Here is a 21,174-nt window from a genome sequence, read left to right as displayed (position 1 = left end):
TGGCAGCCACCCCACTGCAGGTCTACTAATGCTGTTGTACAACAACTCTTTCAATGATAATGTGTAAAGCCAAAACCCTCGCCTGTCATGGAAGAGAGATACTAAACATGATGTAGCTCAGCATCGCTTGATGAAGATAACATCTTCATCTAGCAAGTAGGAGTCACACACATCCACTCTTTCAGCCACACTGAACCAGAGTCTTTGTACTTCTCATGGGTCCAGAACTCAACCCCTGCCAGGGCAGGTCTTCAGCCTTTAGTGAAAGAAGAGAATGAGCACTCAGAATACAAGCCTGATTCTTCAGTTGGTTGTGAATATTTCATGCAACTGATTAACTACAGTGAAATCCATGTTGTAAGGCAGTTAAAGCTATTTTGTGATGATGAAGGATCAGGCTCTCGTAAATGTATTCAGAAATTAAATAAGTAAAACAGAGCAAACAGCTCTGGCCTATCAAGGTTATTTATATCCTGTTAACCAGAAAAAAAAACCCCAAACCCAAAAAACCAGGCACAAGAGACATCTGGAGTGAAAATTAACTAAAACGAGACTAATGACACAAACAAGAGAGAAATACGGCCTCCAGATTTGTGTAGCTGAGCCTGATGGATACCACAAGTTAGATTGATTTTTTATTTTTAAAGGAACAAAACAAACCAGAGAGGAAATTTTCCATTTAAAGCCGTAACTACTGATTCAGAGATTCGTGGGGGTATAAAAGACAGAAGCATAGAGAAAAAATCATCTACCAACAGTGCTAGATGCATGTTGGGCCCAGAACTAATTGAATAACAATAAACATTATTTGTTAATCATTTTTGTTGCCAAAATTCACCACTAAAATTATTTACAAACTGTTGTAAGACCATCTGCAAATCTGACTGACTTAAAAAAATGCACACACACATATATACTCATGAATAACTATTTGAAAGACATTTAGTGTCGAATCTACATTTTAAAAATCTAAGATAAGCAAGTGAATTCTCCCACTGTTGCAACAGCATCTTGCACGGAGGGTATTTGCTCTGGATAGTGAAGGAATTTCTGAGTTTGGTGCATTTCCTTTAGATGTGTGAGAAAGGCTGCACATTGTCCTAACAGAAGAAATCTGGCCACAATTTTCACCTCATTGGTGACCTTGAAAACACTTTAATATTCTCTTGCATATCTAACTATGAAATCTTCATCCAAACTGCACTGGGATGTGCCATCCGTTTGATTCCTCTGCAGATCTGGTCAGAGTAGTTTTATGATCTGCATTCATATCTATAATAGAGAGTATCTTTATAAAGGTGACACATACTACTGCTTAAACACCTGGTGGTATGTTGATGTATTTTTATTTTCATGTTGGCAAAAGTATCGTTATGGAGCTTTTATTTGCTCCAATCATCCTAACAAAGTAAAACATTTGCTAAAATAATGGTAAGCTAAGCAAAGCAGAAATGACAGGGTTTTAGAGTGTACACCATCATACCTTATTCACCAATAATAGTGCTTGTTAAAGTTGGAGTCCACAGCATTTCTAAGCTAGGTTTGCAGTGCCAACAAATTAAAATGTTCTCTTTCTTTACTTAGAATTTGACCCAATTTGTTAGAAAAATCTCCAGGAGAAAGTAAATGTAGAACACAGTGTTTTATTTGGTACTACTTCACTGATTACAGCAATGCTCTGCATGTCAGCAGTGTTATCCAGGTGCTAAAAGCTGAAATCTGCATCAAAATATGTCCCTGAAAGGTACACCTGTTTCTCTCATTCTTGCATGGAAATGGTGACATACTTTCCCTATAGTACCACCACTGTGATGCACCCATTGTGTCTTTTTGTCCCGCTTCTGCACGGCAATAATATCCTGTCAGTAATAAATAAGTATTATAAAGGCCTTTACTGTCCCTCTGAAATCACCAGAACCTAGTAAAAATAGTATATAATTTAGTTTAGATTTGTGTGACTTGTGTGGCCCGTGTGGCTTCTTCACTTACATACATTGAGCAACTGCCATGTGACGACCTTCCAAAAGGTGGCCTGTGGGATAAAAGATCCTGCACATGTCTGCAGCCTAGGCTTGGTTTTGAAGAGAAAATGCAAGCTGGGAGGAAAACGAGCAGATTGCTTCCCTGGAATGGAAAAAAGAGACAGAGTGAGTTCATTTTCTAAAGGCTGTAGGTTTTCAAGGCACCAAAGTGATGAATAAGAGACTTGCTGAGCTCTTCTTTCCCATGGGAGACATTCATATGAGTGTCACTGAGATCCCAGGGACTAATAGCACACTTTGCTTCCCTCATCCATGAAGACAGCATGATGGCAAGAAGACATGGGATGTTCTGGTGCTACTCTGCAACTCTTGAGCATCATATCAGAAGCCCCAGAATAATCTAGAAAGCATAGGGAGATCATTTCCACAGTGTGTTGTAGTGCTGATGTTTACGTAGCCCCCTTTTTTGTGTTTTACCATGTGAGACCAAGCATTGAATACAAGTGACTTTTACATCATTAAAAGTTCTTTCAAATGAATCAATAAACCTTTTATCTCAGTTCCAAACACATGTATATTTCTGTTGGTTGCCAGTAAAAAAAAAAACAAACCAGAAACAATAACAAATGTATCCAAAACACAACAAATGCATAAAAGAACCATACATTTCAAAGGCAATCAGCTGCTACAAAACACTATCAGTCTCGACTATACATGTTAAAAAAGGAGAGCCCTTGTTGATGGAGTGCTAAATAAAAATCTAGAGTATGTACAGTCTGAGTCCGGTTCCAGCAGACCCAGCGTGAAGGGCCAGCGATGCAGGCAACCTTCGTGTCTTATGCGTCAGTAACAACGGCACCAGTGCTTGCCTGCCAAGCTCTTTGCTGGGGACAAGGGCACATATACAGGACTTGATCTCCTTGCCATGGTGCTTGTTGCTAATACTACTATTAGTGTCGCCTGCACAGTGGGCTGAGCAGGCAGCTAACGCAGCAAGGGGCTAGGAAAGACTGTAAGACAAAGACAGATGGAGGAGAGGATGCCCAGAAATGGTAAGAGAGATGCGAAGATGCCTATACACAGTAGCCACCTTGGGAGCAGGATATCAGGAAGTGAAGTGGGAGAAGCTTTGGGTTGCACAGGCAGGAGGTAGCTGTGCATTATCCACCAGTGCCCCATAAAGAGGAATGGGGGAGCATGAAGCATGATGTCTTGGCACCTTTCCTGTGTACTTCCTTGCCCTTCTGCTCTCAACTCCCTTTGCCTTGAGCTTGTCCTTTTGCTCCTGCTGCTTGAACATATGGTGCTTTGTTTCCAGTGACAGGGAGACTCTGCGAACAAGCTGCATATGCTTCTTGCAATCCTTGACCTGAGTCCACCTACAGTGGACTTCCAGCTTGGAGCACAGGAATGGGCATGGGCATGGCTAAAATGTAGTGACAGCGTAGCTCAGACAGAGAGCATGGGTAGACTGCCCAGCTAAGAAGCACCTCCTGAGAAGTCAGCCTTTTCCACCAAAGTTTTGCACAGCTTTTTCTCAAACACCTCTTTGATTCAAGACCTGATGCCATTAACTAAGCTGGTATTGAACCCAAGCAGTCGAGACCCTAGGAAGGGTAGAAGGGTGTACTAGGGGCCTGAGAGGCAGTGCTTGTTATGGCTGGTAAGACTGACATGGGTTGAGTTCCCAGCTGTTTGCTGCTCCTTCATCAGGAGAATCAGAGCTCCTCACACAATGGCTTAGAAAATTGTCATATGATTGTGGATGAGATGAGGCTGCTCTCTGAAGGAACCTGAGAAGGGTAAAGAAAGGGTGTCTCCAGGACATAGTGCCAAGATTGCTTTTCTAGAAGGAAAGGACATGGGCACTGGAATGCAAAAAATCCTCCACAAGGGAAAAAAAGCTGCTTTTATCCACCTCTCTCAGCTCATCCAAGAAGCAAGCAGTGTCTGAGCGAGCAGCTCACATTCGCTCCATTCCATAGCATCACAGGAAAGGAATCTGCTTCAGAAACAACAGCTGATCCTCTAAGATAGAGCTAGATATTCTACATGCTCATGTAGCAGATACCTGTATGTGACATGCAACAAGCTGTCCTTGAAAATCAAGAGCTCTGCCTATACTGGCACTGAGGTGGACACAAGGTATGCTTTAAGTATCAGTCTTGTTTTAAGATTTACTGTCATCACAGTTTATCTGTTATGAATTAATTTTTAAATGTTATTACTTCATACAGCTTGGTTCTATTTGCCAAAACACGCTTGACTATTATATTGTATATATCACAGTTTATCTGTTATGAATTAATTTTTAAATGTTATTACTTCATACAGCTTGGTTCTATTTGCCAAAACACACTTGACTATTATATTGTATATATATTTTTATCACTAGTATACTATTGTAAAATAAATGGCTACTTTAAAAATCTTGTAAAATTCTGAAGACATGAAGAGGAGTCATTGTTTAGAGGGGAACTAAAACCTAGGCACCAGATAAAGAGAAAACACATTGGCTCAAAATTCATGCAGTGTACCTCAAAGTTCCTTTCACTGTGTGCATGGTCTCATTTTGACACCTTGAGCATGGCTATTTACTGAAGAGCTCTTGGGTTGACTGTGGCCTCTGTGACTTTCTTCACACAGTCTCTTGTCCTCCTCTGTACTGTAAAAAGTAGGGATTCCTCTAGGTCTCCCAGGGTATATTCTTTCATCTTTTCACTGGGGATCATGCCCTGTCAGTTGTGCCCTGAAGTTAATGACAGAACTGGTAGGTCTCTTATATGACCCTCTTCCTACGCTGCTTTGTCCTACACTGTTATAACAATAACATAACATTACTTTCTGTTGTAGTGGGAGTTCCACATCCTGACCTTCCTCGGCAGCATTCATGTCATCCATAGTCCATCAGCTGTTTTGCTCCTGAGGTTTCCCAGTCCTTCTATCCATAAGCCGAGGATATCAAGGAGTCCCTGAAAATACTGCACAATAAGCAGTTACATGTCAATCAGGAGCCTGCATCTGCCACCTAAGCAGATAGCTGCACCTGCATAACAGAAAAGACATAATTTGCTTGCCCCTACTTCTTGTGTGAACACTTACAAACCTATGATAACAAAAGGTAACTTCTGCCAGTTCTAGAGAATAGGCCAGGATCCCCAGTTTTGTTTGCACATGCTTCAGGACAGACTTAGAAGAAATCTAGGGAAAACAAATCACAACATAGTCAAGAAAGGAAAAGGAGGAAAATGGAAAACGTATCAAATGTGGTGTTCAAATTTTAAGGTGCAGCTCTACCACGCTTCTTGACAAAAGCTAAATAACGAAAATCATGGGCAAGGGGGGCCTCACAGATGCTTCTTAACCCCTTGCATTGATCTCTCCAGATGAAGAAATGATCTAATTCCTCCCAAGGTAATTGTAAATTATCTACTCACCTTAAGAATATGTCTAGGTATTCCAAGGACTCCAGGACAGAAACTGATGCTGGTATTGAGAACTACAAAAAAAAAAAGAAAACAATTTAAAAAAGAGAAGCACAGAGTGTGACAAACCAATCTGAGTGACTCGGCAAACATGCAGGGTTAATTGCCACTTTATTGCTAAAGATGAAGATTATAAAATTGTATGGCTTCATTTTTCTTGCTGTGTGTCAAAACTCGTATCATCTGGAGATGTAATAACGTTTCTCCTGAAATAATATAGATATGTTCTTTGTGTGCTTTTATGCTTTCTGACCTCTTATCTTTTTCAGGTCCTCTACCCTTTCTCTGTAAATGCTGTCAATTTCAATTTATTCTGTTATGGTAGTTATACTTAGTCACACATGTATTTCTGTTCCACTTCCTTAAGAAAGGACACTTTGCATAGCTTTAGAGTAATCAAGAAAGTCACCACAAGCCATCAGAAGTGCCTCCATGCACAACAGACAAAAATTTCACTTTTAAATCAAGGTATTTGCTGAGAAATTGGAAAAGTTATGAAAAGCACATTCACGTCAGCATTACTGATAAAAGCCAGGTATGATATGCCTGCTCTGAAAGGAAACGAGACAAAAGACATCTTTCCACCACACGCTTCCTCCTGCCTCCACACAGCTGGTTGGATTTTGGGACAAAGCTGCAAAAAAATCAAGAATTTCAGTGTCCCTATTGCAAGGAACAACACAGAGCTAAAGGAAGATCACATCACAGCAAAGCCCTTATTTTATCATCTAATAATTAGTATAAAACAACACTAAAACCCAAACATGGCAAGTGGATATACCTAGTGGCTATCTAGCTTCCAGGCAGTTGAGTGTGTGAGCTTACTCACAGTTTTGTTAATCTCTGTGCCATTTTTGATCTTGTAACTGGTTAGTTTGTCTTACAAAGTTCAATTGCTTTTACCACTTTCCCCTCTTAAAACTGCTTATTTTTATTCTTATTCCTTTGACATCTTTTCTTGGCCTAAAATAAGACAAAAGCCTTAATTTACCAAGCATAATTCATCACATTCCTATAAAGCATCCTAAGACTTTCTTAAAAGGTCTAAGAAAGCATCTTAAGATTACTACGTCTTCATCACGTTGAGGTGCCACTCTGTTCTCAATACTGCAGATCCATCCCACAAGCCCTTTTCCCTGAATTGGTGCTCAATACGTTTCATACTTGTTGATAAATTACTAAAGCTGATGTCTGTATTTGTTCCCTTATGTCTGTGCTTGCAGTAGACTGGATGTTCTTCATCAGTTGTTATAAATAGGCATATCTTAGCTGACATCATCAACACTGCATGTGCCTCCTTACAGGGATCCTTCTGATACATCATTCTCTGAGATTGGCTGTATATCCCCCCATAGGTTGCCTGGGGACAAATAAAGCCTGAGGCTTCCTTTGAAAATGCTTGGACCTGAGAGCTTGGTCCCATTGATGTGCCTGCCAAAAGCATGCAGCTACCAGCCACGGAAAGAATTGGCTGCCACGCAAGAGCTCTGCTTTCTTAGAGCAAATTTACCATTTAGAGGCATTGGTAGGACCTGTACGGAGCTGCCTGAACTCACCTGGAACATAAGAGTGCAGCAAAATTATCAGATTCTTATTTTTCCCTCTCCTTTCTGCCTTTTGCCAAAAAGTCTGCCCTTACTCTGCAATGGACTGACGCAGGCTGCAGGCACTGCTAGAGGAGGACAGTCACTGGCAGGCAACATGGAAAGAGAGGGTATAAGAGAAGGAGAAAAAAAAATCTCAAACTTCTGCTTTCCAGGTAGGCTGCAGTGAGCATGGTTGATAAGCCAGAATAGTCCATGAAAGACAGCAAAGGCTGTTGACTTCAACAGCACCATGAGCATCTGGGGAAGGCCAGGGTGGGCATGAAGGGAAGAAAGCACCACATTTCATTATAATGGCTGTAACCACAGAAGGATGCAAAGCCTTGTCACATTTGACACAATTGCTGTTTACATCTTTCCATCAGTTTCCTCAGAAAGTTTCTGTTTAACCATCAAACAACCAATGCCAGCTTCAGGTAAGGATGGAAGCCCTTGTTTTTACTTTCTACAATGTGATGCTCTCCTGTTGAGGTATTAAGGAGCAAATTCCAACCTGTGTGTTGTAGACAGACTTATTAAGAAAGAGGATATTCCTCGTGCATTATGAAGAAAAAAAGGACCTCATGGACACCAACTGTCAGAAGAATCCCTGCAAAGTGCTAGTGTTTTAAATAAATATTTTGAAAATGACACAGCTAGGCAAAAATGTCCTGTTTTGAATAACTACAAGAATGTTCTCTCTGCAGGGAGATGTGAAGAGCAACTTTGCGCACACGGATTGTAGGACTGAAAATGTATTTTGCTTTAGAAAGACTTGCTTTGATTGTGTTCAAGAAATGTACTTGAAAATCTGTAGTCCCAAATCTGCAAAAATATGATAATATGATTTTAAAAGTTAAACGTACTTCCAATGCATACATGAAGGCTAGCAATTGTTCAGTAATTCCATTTAAGCCTAAAATGTTTGATGGCTTGGTGCTCTTGTCATATTTTAATAGTATTTGCCGTAACCAGGCAGATTTATGTCCAGCTCTGTTGAGGCATTTACATTTTTAATCCAAAATTTGCATCTACATTCCATGAAATATATGGTGCTTGACTGTAAGTCAAAAAGCAACGCAGCATTCCTCCCAAAGACAGTCTCCGCAGGAGACTGTAGGCTCAAGTGGAGATAACATGGAGTATCTGGTTTTCAGTTCTCGAGACATCATCTTTATGAGAGACTCAGGGGCTGACCTCTACTGCAAAAGGAGCTTGACCTTCTCCTAAGCCCCACTGCTGTAACTTTGCCCCTGGAACTGTGAAACAGAAGACACAACTAGAAGCTGAAGATAACAGCATCCTCTTTAGAAAACCAGTCATATAGTCTGTGGAGCTGAACTGGGAGCTCTGGGGCTGAACTGGGGTCTCTCTGGGGCTGAACTGGGGTCTCTCTGGGGCTGAACTAGGAGCTCTGTAGGGCTGAACTGTCTGCACCATAGTCTGCCAAGCAATGCGAGCCAATGTTTTAGAGGTGAACACTTCTCTGTGTGTCTAAAGTTAAGCTGAGACATCTTAGCTGTCTCAAGCCAGGCACTACAAAATGGACCAACCCAAAATCATACATTATTGGCAAAAAAAACATGAGCCATTGCCTTTGTCAAATTCAGCAAATCTAAATTCTGGTTGATATTATATTTTGTTTCACACTTTCTTAAAAGCACCTGAAGTGGAGGGGAGTTACATCCATAGGTACTGACATAAATGGCTCCATCCCCTGGCCTATGACAGAAGTATTTATCTTTTCTACAGCCAACGTGTGAGGGGCAGGAAGATAAGTCTCTCCTACTCTTGCTTAGCTATTTTCTGACAAAAATATTACTGTAGTTTTTGTATACTGAATATTTATAACTGCTGTTAGTATCGATATAATTTTTGCCGTTACTGCACTTATTTACATTTTAATGGCCAAGTCAATAAAGATTTATGCATCTGTCATCTGAATTTTCAACAAAAGTGGTGAATGGTTAAAAAACACCCTATTTCCTGCAGAATACTCCCCCTCAAGCATCCTTTAAATGCCTTCAAATTAAGAGGAAACTGTAGGCTAGCCATTAAAATAATCAACTTTTAAAATCATAAGTCGAAGCCAACAACATTTTGAGGCAGTCTTCATGGGAAAACTTGTGTATATTGCAAAAGCATTTGCTTGGGAACCATTTTTTTTCTCTCTCTTTTTAAACACTGTCCCTTGAATGGCAATATGTCTCAGCTACGAAAACAACATTGGTTTTGTATCTTGAGGAGCTAACGGTTCTTAGAACTGATCTGGTTTTTATTTTAATGCAGTAAAAGGTATAGTTCGGAGCACTGCTTTGGAGAGCATGCAGATGCACCATTTAGAAGGGATGTGCTATGCTCCAGCATTCACTCCTATGCACACATACCCTCCTCCAAAATGTGAACTACAGAGAGGAAAATCTGAGAGCATTCTCTCCACCCCTGCCTGTGGTCTTGGTGCAGCAGTTCCGGCTACTGAGGTACACAGGCACACTCATTCTAGCCACGCTCTTCTTGAAGGCAGCCACATCACAGACTTCTTCTATCTTCTGGAGAAGAGGAGGCTGAGAGGAGACCTCATTGCTCTCTACAACTACCTGAAAGGAGGTTGTAGAGAGGAGGAAGCTGACCTCTTCTCCCAAGTGACAGGGGACAGGACAAGAGGGAATGGCCTCAAGCTCCGCCAGGGGAGGTTCAGACTGGACATTAGGAAAAAAAATTTTCACAGAAAGGGTGATTGGGCACTGGAACAGGCTGCCCAGGGAGGTGGTTGAGTCACCTTCCCTGGAGGTGTTTAAGGGACGGGTGGATGAGGTGCTGAGGGGCATGGTTTAGTGTTTGATAGGAATGGTTGGACTCGATGATCCGGTGGGTCTTTTCCAACCTAGTGATTCTATGATTCTATCTTCACACAAGGGAGGCCAGTGGGACCCACACCGCTGCCCTGCTGCCAAGATTCTACAGGATCAGCTCTCTTGCCATCCCTAGGCTAATATGGTTATTTACCTGCTGTCCATCCCTTGCCGGATTTTGTGGTGGGCTGGTATCTGCACTGACAATAACGAGAAGCAGGCTCTCTCTGGAGCTCTGTTGTCTCTCCAGGGCGTGTTGCCATTGAAGGCCCATCGTGGTCCAGGAGAGACAAGCCAGGTCGGTTCCAGCTGAAGCTAAGGGTCTCAAAGACACACAGTAGTACATGGTTTCTGATCAGTTTAGGCTGAGGTTCAATGTCCAGATTAGTTTTAGCATAGAGTTCAGATTCGAGGCTGAGGAGAAGCCAAGGTCAGGGATCAGGCTTGAGCAGCATCCCAGCTCCATGACTTGCTCTTGTGAGGTAGCATTCATAAATCCTACAGTCTCAACGCAATCATATGCAGCAGGGCTGCCAACGAGAGCTTATGTCAGAGCCGCAGAGCCGGAGGAGCCCTGGCCCCCTCAAATGGATTCAGAGCAGAGCTCTTCTTCTTAAGATACAGCCCGGCTCACCCCTATTATAAAGCCGCACGCAGAGCACCGCTAAACCCGTGCTCTCCGAATCCTCTCAGCCCGAAGACGAACAGAAATTTTCATCGTGACGCCGAAAGACATACGGGCAATTAATTCCCTTTCCATCTCCGACTCCCCAGCCCCGGGCAGGCCACATAACGCCCGGGAGCATCTCTGCCAGCAAAGGGGGCGGGGCCGGGGCAACGGCCTCCACTTCGTTTTTCAAAACCCCAAGCTCTTTTCCCCCCACCTCCCCCCAACGATATTCCCCGCGGTTCCATCCCGGGGGCAGCCCCCGGTGCCCGGGGCGCTCGGGCGGCAGGCGGCGCGGCGAGCCGGCATCCCCAGCGCCCGGTCCCCTCGCTGCGCCCGCCCCCGCCCCTCGCTCCTCCTCCTCCTCGCCCTCCTCCTCCCTCCCGCGCCCAGCCCGCAGCCGGGATCTCAGTATTATGGCATCGAGGAGAATGGAGACCAAACCCGTGATAACGTGTCTGAAAACCCTCCTCATCATCTACTCCTTCGTCTTCTGGGTGAGCGCGGCGCGGCGCGGCCGCCCCGGGAGCGGCGGGCAGGGAGCGGAGCCCCCGCGGAGCCGCCTGCGGGGTGCGGGGCGCGGGGCGCGGGGTGCGGGGACGCGGCTCTGCCCGTGCCGGAATACTGATGGGCACGCACACGGGGATCGAGCCCTGCGCGCACCCAGAGGGGCTCACACAGCGGTGCGCGCCTCTGTCTGTGCACGCCTGTATCCGCGCACACAGGCAGCTATGCACGCATGTATCTGTGCACACGTATATCCCTGCACACACGTATTTGTGCACAGATATATCCATGCACACGTATATCCATGCACACATATATCCATGCACACACATCTCTATGTACAAATACGTCCATGCACGCATATATCCATGCACACATATATCCATGCACAAATACATCCATGCACAGATACATCTGTGCACGAATATATCCATGCACACCCATATCCATGCACACCCATATCCATGCACATGTATATCCATGCACACACATCTCTGTGTACAAATACATCCATGCACACATATATCCCTGCACATGTATATCCATGCACACACATATCTGTGCACAAATATATCCATGCACACATATATCCACGCACGCGCGTATCCATGCACACACATATCCATGCACACACACATCTATGCACACACATCTATGCACACATATACCTATGCACACATATACGTATGCACACACATATTCATGCACAAATATATCCATGCACACACTTATCCACACATACATATATCTATGCACACATACATCCATGCACACACATATCTGCGCACACATATATGTATTCACACATATATCCATGCACACACGTATCTGTGCGCACATATATATTCATGCACACATATGTCCATGCATACTCATATCCGTGCACACGTATATGTACATAACACATGGTTTTGCCTCTTCTTGGGGACAGCAAATGCCCCCGAGCCCTAGCGGGGAAAGTTGCAGGGGTGTCCCCGGCTGCGGCAATGCCCCTGCCACCCCTGTGACCGGCTGGACCAGGGCTGGGGGCTGCGGGGCTCCCCCTCGCCTGTCCCCCCCGTCCCTGCCACATCCCCATCCCACCTTCGTGCCCCCCTCCCCGACCCCCCCTCCGTTTGGCTCCTACCTGGATCTTACCACCTCCCTGTAGATCCTCCGCGCTGCGTTTCGTAACCCGGCTCAGGCTCCCGTAAACCATTTTTATGACCCAGATACATTAATTGAGTTGCAGTGATTGACTGACAGGGAGCCAGGTTTTTCAGGCGACCCTGGAGGCTGGAGGTTTTCGCAGCGTCCTGGCCTGTTACTCAGCAGATCCCTGGCATGAGCAGCGTATTGTGGTGGCAATCTGCAGATTAAGGACCTTTTAATGGTACATGGTGACAGCATATGATAATGGCCCCGTTGTGTCCTGTTAGAGACCGTAATCGGCACGTAATCATTGATATGATACACTGAAGAGAATTTGTCATTTTCCTTGTGAGGGAAGCTGATTTGTGTATCATTGTTTTAATTGCTTTGTGCTGTGAAAAGTGCTCAAATTTTCATCATTCTGCTTAAAAATGCATTCGAAACAAAGAACTGATTATTCATGACAATAATGTTTTACATCTTTATAGTGAACATATGACTTTAACTTCACAGGCTTCTTTTTTTTAAAAAAAAAAAAAAAGCTTAACCAAAAATCATTTTACTGATCCATACTTATAGCGGTACCTCTGTGTTATTGAACCCTCCCATCCTTCCAGCATTTAACATAACTCCCTGTTCTTTATTTTAACAATTTTGGTTGTAATTGCAGCAGATATGTCTGATGACTGAAATGGACAGGAGACTGGAATCTTCTGTTGGTTTCTTTTTTTGTTGGCAAGTAGTCTCAAGGAGGTAGGTTGCTAAGTTGAGGCACTTACCATGGTTTCAAGATTAATCCTTTGCAGTCCTCCTTTCCTAATGGATCTATATGAAACTCCTCTTCCTCCTGTAATTAATCAGCAACTGCAGGAGCTCTGTTGTATTCATGTTATCTTTTCAAATTGTGGTTTTCTTTAAAAGTGACCGCTGTATCTGCTGTAGCCTGAATAAACAGAGGACTTAAACTGTCATCCCTGTCGAGCTAGCACATTTGCTGAACGCTAATCTCATTAAAAAAGAGAGAATTGTACATCAAGCCAAGCAGCTGGCTAAGGGCATTTGCGCTGTAGGCTGTCGTGATGCCAGGCCAGGTTGACAGCTGGGACCTCATAGGGTAAATAACACAGCTGAGCTCTGGCTTAGGCTACAGCAATGCGTCTGCGCTGGTGGGATGCTCTAATGCAAATTCTTTTCCTCTAAACTGTCTGTCAGGCTCCCATGTGTTCCAGTCTTATCCAAGGGCACAGCCCACTGATGTGGCTCTTCCAGTTACTTAACACCTGACAGCCATCAGGTGTTTTTCTGTTTGTCCTCTTCCTTGAGCGTGGAAAACGGGGAAGAAAATAAACACTTGGAGAAAGAATCCTGCAACAGTGAGCAGAAGAGAACAAATTTCTCTTTTCCATCATGCTTAATGTTGCATCTGGTTTCCCAAGGCACCAACCTAGGGAAACTTAGACAGATCTCAATTGGAGAAGACAACAAAAGGGCTTGTAAATGACCAGAGTAGTTGACAGCAAGCCCTAAGTCTTCATCGGCTGTTCTTCCTTTTAGCATAGAAGAACAAAAACTAATTCACATTTTTGGCCCCCTTTCTGGGCTTTGAATCAAACCATTTAGTATAGATTGGAGGAGGCTGCACCTATTGCCATGAGTAGAGCAGAAACATGCTGTGTTTAGGCTATATCCTCATTTTCTTTTTACAGGCAAGTTTGGAGACTGAGGGATGCACCGAGTTGTCTCACCCTCCCTCCATTATTTTCTTTGTACTCTTATAGGCTGCTGGCTCTAGAGTCAGTGTAACTCAAATTTGGTAGTTGTGAATTCTCAGAGCTGAAAATATGGGAAGGATTCAATAGAAGTACTGAAAAAAAATATTTCTCAGACCTACCTAAATACCAGAAGGAAACCATGCCAGTGCCACAAATGGCTGGTTTGTAGAATTTTATTCTGACAATTTCCCTACATTTTTTTTGAGAGGCTGTAAGCCAGTTTCTGAAGGAGAAAGCCCTGTATTACTTAGCTGCAGTTTGTACAGGGGTTTTCTTCCAGTGGGGTTGAAGCTGCAGTATAACACAGGGAAGAAAGTGGCCCTGTAGTAGGGAGATATGTGGTGGAAACCTTTCGAATATCTGCCAGGTGGTTATAGTTTGTGATGTGAGGGGGCAGGGTAGAAGATGCACCTTTGTGAAAACAGTGAGCTGTTTTGAAACATCCAGAAGGACTTATCTGTGTTTATATTGTTTATAAAAGAAGAAAATCTATGTATGCAGAACGTTGCTGTCATGAGTGGTTATTTGTCAGAGTTAAATACAAATTGTATTTGTATCCATGTGTGAGATGTATGTAGATGAAGGCTTTTAGTATAAGCTTAAATGAGGCTCCACTGACTACATGAGAGCTGCAGGGTGGTAATGAAGAGACATGGTTCATTCAAATTTCATACTGCGTGGTGTATTCCTTTCAAAATAGGTTTTATTTGATAGTATTTGTTATTTTGATAGCTTCCTCTCCTCACCCTCACCATACTTCCCAACTTCTTTCCATAAATGTATCAACAGGGTAAAAAAATTCCAGAAACAGAGATAACAAGCTTTTTATGCTCTCATATGTATTGTTATTCATAGTACACTTTAAATGCCTAGGGTTACCGCTTTTGGTCGTTAAGAGACATAATAATAAAAATTCAACAGCCATTTTTTTTTCCTAATCAGAATTCTGTACTGAATGCATCTGGCTTGGAACTAGTAGATTAAAAAAAAAAAAGGCAATAAAAACACTGCTTGGCTGTTAGCTGTTTTTTTTTTTTTTCCTTTTTGTGTATCATAAATTGCTTGCATAGAAATCCAAGATATAACCTGCCTTGTTTTCAAGGGAAGGTGAATTTTGGGTTAGGATTCAAAGTGAGTTTTTCTGTGGGGGAGTGAAACCTTTAAGGACCCCTCAGTACCTTGCAATTGTTTAGTTCTTAAGTCATCTCATGTCTTAAAATGTATGTATACTTAATATTTCATTGTAGGCTTTGAAATTTAAGTTGTTATGAAATTAACAGCCTGCTCAATGTGTTTTGGGAAGGAGCTTTAAGAGTGCGTGCACTGGTCCTTGAAGTCGTAGGGCTGCAGAAAATGGATTTAATCTTCCCTTCAGAGCTTGTTGTTTCCCCAAACAGGCACCGTAGCAAAGTGGTTAGGTTCTGATTTTAGACCCTGTGAGATGCTTGGCACTTAAATCTGTGCTTTGTGTGTGCTGTCCTCCTGGTATGGGTGTTTCTTGCTGTATAGTAATGTAATAAAAGAATATAACTGGAGTTTCCATTCACGTATTTTTCGAAGGTGGGTCATTGAGCTGAAGAGCATCTTCTGATCAGGATCCATGGTTTGGATATGAAGTTAGGTTCTTGGCTTGTCTTTTGCTATGTGATAAGATCAGAACTAAGATACGGATTTGCAATAGTTTAGTTTTTCAAGTTTTTGTCGCTTGGAAAATGGGCTTGTGCCTCCTGGTCCAGCCCTGTAGCAGGTGACAGGATTGCCGTGGTCTGGAGTGTGGTGAGACAGGTAAGTGTCGCTTGGCTGTGACAGAGACAGGTCCTGTATCTCCTTCTTCTTTCAGGCACCCCTGAAAAGGAGGCTGGTGGCAGGGTGGCGGGAGCGGCTGCAGCACTGGAGCAGGCAGCTCCTGGTCCTCACTACAGCACTGTGGCAGAGGTGGCATTCACCCGCCATTTCAGGACCTCACAAAGCCGTTTTCTGGGAAATGTGTGAGAGAAAGAGCAAGTGTGATGGCCTGCTCTGTAACACAAATTTATGGCTGAACTGCTGACCTATCTTCAAATGCAGCCATTTGAGCTGTGCATTATAATAGGGGATTAAATTTGCTTGTCCCTTTGAGTTACTAGTGGCATTAGTCATCTTCACTATGAATGTCCGACTGGGTTGCTGAAATTACTGGTTTTTGCCCCAGAACTTTTTACAGTGCTTCTGCGTTGGTTTCTGTGTGTGTCTGGTCTTTTTAATATCTTTTACTTACCATGTTTATACTTTTTTCTTCTAAATTTTGTTACTATCTGTTAGAAGACATGTTTAAAGGAAATATTTTGAGAAATGATTTAGCTTTCCCACATGGCTTAGATTGCTCTCACTTTTTTTGGTGACTATTAACTGCAAAGTCATCATTGCTGTATCTTTGCAAAGGAATGTTATTGTTTGTACCTAAGTTAGCGGAAATCCTGAAAAAATTACACTCTCAAAAGTGCACAGTATCCCTGTCATGATGGATTTGAAGCACTCCATTGCTTAGGCACAAACCTCATGCAATCACTTCTTTAAGTCAGTTGTTTACTATTCTGTTCTCGGAGCGACATACATGAAACATTAAAGATAATGGTGTTTTCTTGTGAGTGTTGCCCAGGGTGAATTCTGTTGGCTAAATACATAACTGGATTTAGGGAGAAAAAAAAGAAAAAAGCTAGATGGTGTTTAAAAGCACAGCTCTGGAGTCAGCTTTCTAAGTTCCCTGTTCGGGTGCTTAACCAACTTGTCTCAGTTTTGCGGTTTTTTTTGTTGGGATCTTTTGTTTTCATCACAGCTGCAGTATAAAACCCACTTAATGACAGTCCTAACAGAGGAGAACCATGCCAGCATGAAAGCTCTGGTAACTGCAAGTAATCAGAGAAGATAAAGCCATCCACTTGTGCTGTTCTTGCAGGTGTTCTGGGAGGAGGGGCAGGGGTAGTCCCCACCTGTCCCCGAGGTCACCCCTGGGTGGGACAGCACAGGAGTAAAGCTTCCATATGACGTTGGTTGTGCCTTCAGACATCACGAGGATGTCATGCTGTTCTCCTCCTTGGTAGGGAACTAGTTTTATGAGTGTAGTTGGCATATGTATTTTGAAGCTGAGGAGTTGGTAAGTTAGTGTTATTTTAGCATTGCTGATGCCCAATTTATGTTGTGAAAATTGTTTGTGTATGGTACAAATTAGCATTGTACACCTCATTTAAGTGAGTTATTGACTTTGCTTTTGGTAAAATGCTCGTTCTTTTCTTGCTCTTTGTGTAACTATGCTTATTGCATCTTGATGAGTTACCTACTACATCTTGACCTTAGAGTTTGCATCTGGACAGTTCTCTAGTTTGGGAATGGTAGCTTTTTCATATGAACCAGTTTGGACTGGTGAAGAGAGATAATGGATGACTTGAAGTGTTTTAGCTATATTTAGGAAAATATAGGATGCATTCATAAACAAGCAGTGGCAGAAGTCCTTGCTCTTTGACAGGTGGTGAGAGAGGGCTGTGGTGGAGTCCTGCTGTATGTGTAGTAAACACTTTGGTTGTTTGGTGTTCACTCCTGCTCTAAGCAACCTGTCGTGTGGCCTAAACAGTGTAAATACAAATTCTAGAGAAGGGTGCTGGGGAGGCCTTGTCAGCACTTTTCCATCAGAAAGACTGTAGAGTCTTTTTCTTGGATGCTGGTTCATACAAACCCTGGTTGTCAAGAAAACGGAGGCAATTATTGTAGGTGAACCAAGGGAATTTAAAATGGATCCAAGAATCTGTCTGATCGTGTGACTATTAATCAGTTCCCTGTGCTTTCAGGGAGGTAAATTAGGTTACCTGGTACCGTTAGTTGTCTCCATCTCTGGATTTTTATCATTGTTTCTTTGGTTGCTGCAACTGTCCTATGAAGTTGTGTGAGTTAATAGGTGAATATCTGGAAAGACTCTTTGTGTATGTGAGCTTGCAGAAACATCTACTTCAATCTTTCATGTGCCTTTTAAGTTCAATAATATTCATTACAGAGGTACTAACTTCACTGTAATACTGAGTCTGTCTGCCTCCACCAAGTCTGCGACTGAAAATCCTGTTGATCTCAGTGTCTTTCAGACCTAGGTGGTTGAATCTGTAGAAGAAGATACAAGACTCTAGAGGTGACTACAGGGAACAGACGACAAGTTATCGTAAGGGCTTTTTTACTTGCATAATGCTATTTCTTTAGGCTCATCGCTATTACTTAGCATTTAATCATCTCTCAGAGAATAGATCCTTCACATCTATAGAGCAGAACGCTTTCTATCGTAGCTCTTTCACTGTGATAGGCAGATGGCTTAGGTGTTCAGGAGAGAGTGCATTTATAACAGTTCTGGGTTATGAGAGGGAGGCATTTAAATTTCTGTTATACTAAAGGGACTCTGAAACATGGCATGCTTGTGTCTTATTGGATTATCATTATTTCATAGCTTAGCTGGTTCTCTGAGCTCTGGGAGTAGACCATGGGATTTTTTAGGAGCCGTAATAAAAGAATTAAAGAGATGCTGTTAATATTAATTTTGCTGTAATTTCCACATAGTGTTTTGCAAGATGTTTTCCAGATGTTCTTTTTTTTCCTTTTAATGGTCTTGGGACAGTTCTAACATCCTTAAAGGAAGCAAGCAACCCTTCTTCCCTCTCTGTTTCTTGCTTTCCCCACCTTCTGGAGTTGCCAAGCAAGGACCGATGTACATTCCCTGCAACTGAAGTTTCAAATGGATCATGCTAACTTAATCCTTTGATAAGTTTTAAAATATATGTAATTTGGATGGGATTTCCGACGGGTTGGCTTCCATCTGGCAACAACGTTGAATGTGTAGAAAATTCCTTTCAGCATTTTTGGCAACAGATTATGAAAAAGTGCTCATTTCATATGTTTCTAAAAATAAGTGGGAGCTATATCAAAACCTGAACTTTTTAACGGAGGTAGTCCTTTCAGGGATGGACACTGCTGGTGATTTGGGAAATCCTAAAAATAATGAAGTTTTTAAGAAACAAGAATATCCTGGATAGGTCAGGTACCAGAAACATTATTTTTTCTAACTGGATTTGAAACTTAGGCCAGTTTATGGCATCATGGGTTGTGTCATGGCATGTGTTAAGTAAGTCCAGTTAGGCAGAACCAAGGCTTGCCCTCTTGAAGATCTATAGAATTTGTTGGCTTCAAAGTTGTATATGGCGCTTGGGGTCCAACCAGAGGTGAAAGTCTGTAGCAGAGACAGGGAACCTAGGGTCAGGGGCCCATGCAGTCTGCAAGGATGTATGCCTGGATTGGGATTTTTGTCCATGTTAGAAGATAACACAGAGGTGCATGACAGTGGGCAGCTTGCCTGGGGCTGCCCAGATGCTCTACTCTGGCATCACCAAAGAAAATGTGAAAGGCATTGTATATAGTTTATGGAAACATGTGCAGATCAATTGCAAAAGCTATTTGAGATGGAGGATTGCTGCAAATATCCTGTGGTGAAGGAGAGGGTGGAAGATCCCGTTATTTCTGTTGTGTTCCCTGATAGGCTTATGGCCAAAGCATTTTCATTACAACTTGCTATTGCTACCACAGCATCAAAAGCCAATCAAAACACAAGAAATCTGTCAGGAAAGTTGTGGCTTTTACTCTTGAAATAATAGGTTAAGATAAAAGTGCAGAAACTTTCCAGGTATGCATTAACAGACGAAAAGATAGAAGCTCAGTCCTCCCCCATGCAGTTTGCCTCAATAGTGCTTAATATCTAACTGGCTCTAATTAGCCTTGGAAAGATAACATAATTAAGTGCATGTCACTTCAGTCTCCCTTTGAAAAGGAAGAGGAAACAGATATACAGATAGGTTACCTTCATTACCTTCATGCTTTCCCTGATGACTGCATCTCATCGCTGGGATCATTTTTACTGGTACAGCTGCTCTGTTCTGGATGTAGGACTTAATGCTCTGTGGTGTGCACTGATTGCAGACACAGCATGATTCAATTTACCTGTAAAATAATCACAGAGTCACTAGGTTGGAAAAGACCCACAGGATCATTGAATCCAGCACCTAATATTATTGCATGCTTAGAGATTTGTTTTGATTTCCTCTTGGTTTACAGGTCATTGATGCTATGGTAGAGCTGCTTTTTTTTACAACTACATCTTTGAGTCAGTTGAAGCAGACCCAGTTTGCGGTTGCCAGCTAATGTTGAGATCAGCTTGTATGTTGTATGGGACCAAGATTCTTCTTCCAGTATACTTCAGGAAAAAATGCAGAATTAAATTCTGCAGGTCAAATGGCCTAGAGGCTTAAATTGATCTTTCTTCTCCCAGAGAAACTTACAGACCATCTACATTACTTGCAGACTTCAGAGTTTTTTCACATGCAAGTCCAGCTTATAAACTCTTGAAGAAAGAACCAGGACCTCAGGACTTTTCGGAGCTGGCCCTCAGGAGTATTTCAGTATTACTTCCTGGAACATACAAGCCCAACCACAGTGCATTCCTTACTGCCTGTTCTCATAAAACAGGGGATGCTGAGAAGGAATTGGATCAGGATTTACTAATGGAAGGTCACACCTTTCTAAAAAAAAAAAAAAGTAGTTTGTGGGTATGGCATTGGGGCTATATTTTTGTCATGACAGGTAAGACTGGGGCCGCATACAGCCTTTCTAGGAGGTAGCAAGGCCTTGCTGTATTTACTGATTATATGCAAGATCTTTGTGCAGCTTTCAGAGTGTTTGTGCAGAACTCTTGCTGGCAGGAAGGTAACAACTGTTACCTTGCCTCTTTCTTATGGAAAAATACTACATTTTAAATCATTCTGCTTTGGTCTCCCTACTTCAGAGTGATGCTTCCGCTAAGCATCCTCCTAAGCATTCCTCCTAAGTGGAAAGGGCAGCTCAGTGCCCTGTGTCCCCCACTACATGGCACTGAGCTCGCCTGCCTTTGGCTGTGTTTACCGGCGTGCTCACCAGAGAGGCACGCAAGACACAACCACTGGTCCTTGCCCCATCCAAGGTGATCCCTGCTGCAACCAGAGGTTAGCAAGCAGCCCCCCAGCTGGGCCAAGAGCACCGCTAGGGTCTGCACTGGAGTGGGCAGGCATGAGGTGGGCTCTCCCACTGTGCTCACCAGCCTATGAAATTGCAAGCTGCAGGAGATGTGCTGAACCAACCAGTGTAGCAATAAACCGAG

At 42.8% G+C, this 21,174-nt stretch overlaps 1 protein-coding gene across 1 annotated transcript in view; it reads left to right on the top strand.

The window, feature by feature from the left end:
• Positions 1-10,913: 10,913 nt before the first annotated feature.
• The window catches only part of TSPAN7 (tetraspanin 7), a 91,163-nt gene continuing 80,902 nt past the window's right edge, over positions 10,914-21,174 (top strand). The window contains exon 1 of the mRNA XM_069873210.1: positions 10,914-11,066. Within this exon, the coding sequence (XP_069729311.1) occupies positions 10,986-11,066 (81 nt within the window). The 5' untranslated portion in view covers positions 10,914-10,985. The remainder of the gene's footprint in view (positions 11,067-21,174) is intronic.

The sequence above is a fragment of the Phaenicophaeus curvirostris genome, chromosome 1 (genome assembly GCF_032191515.1).
Source record: "Phaenicophaeus curvirostris isolate KB17595 chromosome 1, BPBGC_Pcur_1.0, whole genome shotgun sequence".
Taxonomy (NCBI): Eukaryota; Metazoa; Chordata; class Aves; order Cuculiformes; family Cuculidae; genus Phaenicophaeus; species Phaenicophaeus curvirostris.
The sequence above is the reverse complement of the archived record's forward strand: the minus strand, read 5'-3'. Positions and strand labels throughout refer to the sequence as shown.